At 43.6% G+C, this 4,611-nt stretch overlaps 1 protein-coding gene across 1 annotated transcript; it reads left to right on the forward strand.

Moving 5' to 3' along the window:
* The first annotated feature begins 3,194 nt into the window (after positions 1-3,194).
* Positions 3,195-4,277, forward strand: LOC119857133 (olfactory receptor 5W2-like). Its single transcript, XM_038405601.2, has one exon. It carries the CDS (start codon positions 3,219-3,221, stop codon positions 4,149-4,151), a length of 933 nt encoding a protein of 310 aa, XP_038261529.1. The 5' UTR covers positions 3,195-3,218; the 3' UTR covers positions 4,152-4,277.
* The last annotated feature ends 334 nt before the right edge of the window (positions 4,278-4,611 follow it).

The raw sequence follows: 4,611 nt of genomic DNA on the forward strand, positions 1-4,611 counted from the left end.
TTTGGATACAGAGATTGCTGGTTTTTGGCTGTTTCTAGTGGTGTTCGGGGACTTTGTGTACATTCTTTTTAACCTCTCGCCCACAGATTATACCAAAGAATAGCTGACTTGGATCATCATTTTTTTCTCCTAATACAATCGACCCTGCAATGTCTCACAGGTTGGCACCACTTAGGAGAAGGGGGCACCAACATTCCCTGGAGCACTGATAATACCAGCCAAGCCTGCACACCCTTGCGGGATAATTTCTGCTACCATAGTGAAGAAGGGAAGTCATTACTGGGCCTGCCTTGGATATCCTTGTGGAGAGGTGATGACTACAATGTCCTTGTGCATCTGCAGCCATGGATCAGTGCATGCGCCCATCCCTGGGGACCTACTCTTTCATGTCAATTGAACACTGCTCTCAGTCAGCACCGCAACTTTGGTGTTACTGGGATATTTTCTAGGTGGTGGCTGTGACATACCAAGGTCCAACTCAGACTAATCAGCAGCTGTGTCACTCCTGCCTGCAACCTTGCAATGCCTTGCTGAAGTGTCTTTCACCTTGGCCACTCACAAACAACCGTCAAGCATGGAAATAGCACCCGAGGCATGTGTGTGTAACTGCAGCCTGTCCAGGAATAGCTGGGTTACACTAAGGCTCTCACCGCCCATGGTTATACTGCAGGGTGTCCCCAACACACTCCTCAGTCTTCAATTTCCCTCCCGTAATGTACATCCTGAGCTGCCCAGTCCTCTTCTGGACAATTCAAGCTACACTATCCATTATTTCTTTAATAGCACTAACATGCCTGCAATCTAGCTTCTCAGACACTTCTATTTAAACACACTGGATTAGATAAAACAATAAAAACAAAGTTTATTGACTACAAAGATAGTGAGTATAAATAAGGAGGCATAGAATCAGAGATGGTTTCAAGAAAAATAAAGCTAGAATTCAAATTCTTCCGAAGTAAACAAATGATGTGAAAATCAGGGCAAAAGTTTCCTAACCGCATGCTGTCAGCTGTCTCACTGACCAAACATCTTAGGTCAGGAGCCATCCCCCAGTCCAATGGCTGCTTCCTTTATCCCTTAGATGCAGTGAGTCAATGGGCAGAGAGAGAGAGAGAGAGAGAGAGAGAGAGTGGTGTCTTGGGATGTCTGCGCCTTCTTTTTAGAGTCCTATTCTCCCTTTGAGAAACATTTCCACCTCTTTACCAGAAGACAAAGTGTCTATGTAAAAGGATGTTCCCTGCTGCTTTTTCCTCACCTATTTAGGTACAAAATTAAGTAGAACACACATTTGTTTATTTAAGACAGAGCAATTTGCCAGCCTCAGTTTTGAACATGTATTAATAACACAATACAGTGTAATCTTATAACTCCACATACATGTTAAAATATTATTAATATTTGCAAGGAGAGTATGACTAATTTTAGTTGACTCGTAGATTTATTTAGCATCTTTAGTTGAGCTCTGTGTGCAGATAATATGCATGCAAGAGGGACAGTTTTCTGAACTGCACAAGTCCATAGCATGCTGTGGTCTCCCGCTCATCTGGTCATAATGTGGTCAGCATCAAGCAAAATGAGTGAACCTATCTTTCCTACTTTCGGGAGTAACCTAGGAGGGGAAGGACATAGGATAGCATGGTGATTGGCATGCTATAAATAGCTAGATAATCTAGAGTACTCTTACATGTCTTAAAGGTTTTACATTCCACATACTGGGGACAGTACAAAGAGGTTACTCTGAAACCAGGAATGACAGAGAAGATATCAGCTACACTTGCAATCAATTAGTACGTTTCACCTGTATCTAACTTTCTGGTCCTTTGATTCCAAATTTGTTGCTAAGGCTGGTTGAAAATTTTTCTTGAGAAGTTTTTATGATAGTAATTGGATTTTCCATTTAACTATTTTTTCCAAGATGTTATCTTTTCCCCAGAAATTATAAGCTTTTCATCAAAATACCAAACACCCCTCCTCCCTAACCATGGCTGTGGGACTCTGGTGATGTTCCAGGGAAATTAAGCAAGAGGAGAGACCATCATGCATCATGGGGGATCTAGTCAAGCCTGGGAGCCTGGCCCATGGAAGAGATTGGTGGTGTGTAGTGTCTGAGGCACGCCCATGGTATTTCCGAGTCAAACTCTGAAGTTTTTAGTGAGAAGATTTTGGTCTTCACCAAAAAAAACAACAAAACCCTTTGTGGATCAGCTCTATGCAGTACCCGGCTTGCACTGAAAACAGCAGTATAAAATATTCCCCTAACCTCATAATCTGTAACTCTGGTAGAAATTGCATCATTTAATAAACCAGTAAGAAAGAGTCGGTCAAATTAATCCCCAGGGCACCAATTACACAGAGGGTGGCTTTGGTTTACTGAATTCATTAATTACGTGTTATGGCTCTCTGAGCTCAGGTATTCCCAGTTGCTTCAGGAATCATGTCCCATAGATCACACATTTTAGTATAAAGCTTCCCGAATGGTCCAAACTGGCAGTTTCTGTCAATGATGAAACACCACCACAGCTCTCTCTCTCTTCTCAGCAGGTATGTGCTATTGTCCTGAATTACAGACATGCACACATGCAGACACCTTGGGGATCAGCAGGTATTTGATTACAGACTTCCAGTACCAAAAGCCTCAGCCCCAACTCCGACCCCTTCAGCTAAAGGAGCTCCTTGGTTGGAAAAATATAGGCAATTACCTAGTCACTGAAGCCAGGGATTTCCATTATGTCTCTGGGTTTTCGTACAGGCTAACGTTAATGCCAAAAAGCTTACTAAGCACGGTAAGCAACTTTACCCCAAATGGACATGCCAAGCCACAGAGCTCCCCTTTCCCAAAGAGAGTGAAAAGATTGACACTCCTTTCCTCTCACCCCTTCTTTAGTGAAGGAATAATCCCTTCAGACTGATTCTTTCACAGCGGAGTCATAAGTTACTGTTTTCTTTTCAGATTAGTGAAGAGTAATGTTTGTGTTTGGGACATGATTAACCTGTGTGTCATTGTGTTTGCACAGAGCATGCATTTTATCGAACACTTGGAATGACCAGATGTGAATATCTGGCTCTGTGGACTAAGCCCTTTCCTGAGTGGGTACTGATGTCTATTAAGAAACTGATCTCCATTTATCCTTTCTTACCTCATTACAGAGAAGGGAAAGGTTTTCTGCACCCTCCCCCTGCCCATATCTCTGTAGCTGCCTGATCTGTGTTCAGAGGAGATGGGAAATCACTCGGAGGTGACTGAGTTCATTCTCTCAGGACTGACAGATCGTCCAGAGCTGCAGGTCCTCCTCTTTGTGGTATTCCTACTGATTTATGGTATCACCCTGCTGGGGAATGGGGGGATGATCTTGTTAATCACAATTGATCCCCGACTCCACACCCCCATGTACTTTTTCCTCAATAATTTGTCTTTCTGTGACCTCTGCATTTCTTTGATAATTTCCCCTAAGATGCTGCTGAATTTCTTAGCCGAGAGGAAAAGCATTTCTTTCACTGCCTGCGCTGTGCAAATGTATCTCTCTATCATTTTTTCAGATGTTGAGTTCCTCTTGCTGGCTGTGATGGCATTTGACCGTTATGTGGCCATCTGTAACCCGCTGCTCTATACGGTCACCATGTCCAGCCACCTTTGTAAACAGCTGGTGGCTGGGGTGTACGCTCTGGGGGTGGTGGATTCAATGATACACACATGGCTTACATTTCGGCTGTCATTCTGCAGCTCCAACATCCTCAATCATTTCTTCTGTGACATCCTCCCACTGTTGGTGCTCTCCTGCTCTGACACCCACATCAATGAGATTGTGATGTTTGCTTTGACGGGCTGCATTACAGGGGGCAGCTTTGTGATTGTCCTCCTCTCCTATGTCTATATCATCTCTACCATCCTGCAGATCTGCTCTGCTCAGGGCCGGCGCAAAGCCTTCTCCACCTGCACTTTCCATTTAACCGCTGTGGTCCTGTCTTTTGGCACCCTCCTCTTCATGTATTTGCGTCCCACCTCCAGCTATTTCATGGACAGAGATAAAATGACCTCAATGTTTTACACGCTGGTGATCCCCATGTTAAACCCCCTCATCTACAGCCTGAGGAACACGGAGGTGAACGACGCCTTGAGGAAAGCAATGAAGAAACTCCTAACCAATTCTTGAATCTGTTTAACTCTGTATTGGTTTAGTTGTTGGGAGTGGAAACAGTTGAATTAAATTCCCAGCCCATTACAACGTAATTTTGCAGAGCCCATGGGATTATTGTTCATTATTATTTTGTTCTTAAAATTAATTTGTTTGTATTCCAACAAGGTCTGAAGGCCCCAGCTGAGGTCATTGGACAAAACCTGAGGAAGACTCACAGGTCCAGAAAGAGAGAATGATTTTATAAGCTGGTTGCTAGGGGCATCCACCTAGAGGGTGAGATGTCCAACTTCACATCTCAGGACATCGGGTGGCAGTTTCCACTGTATTTGCCACTGAATGCATCCAATGACATGAGGTGTAGCTCATGAAAGCTTATGCTCAAATACATTTGTTAGTCTCTAAAGTGCCACAAGTCTTCCTTTTCTTTTTGCAGATACAGACTAACAAGGCTGCTGCTCTGAAACAGTTCCAAAGA

Source organism: Dermochelys coriacea, chromosome 6, assembly GCF_009764565.3.
Source record: "Dermochelys coriacea isolate rDerCor1 chromosome 6, rDerCor1.pri.v4, whole genome shotgun sequence".
Lineage (NCBI taxonomy): Eukaryota > Metazoa > Chordata > Testudines > Dermochelyidae > Dermochelys > Dermochelys coriacea.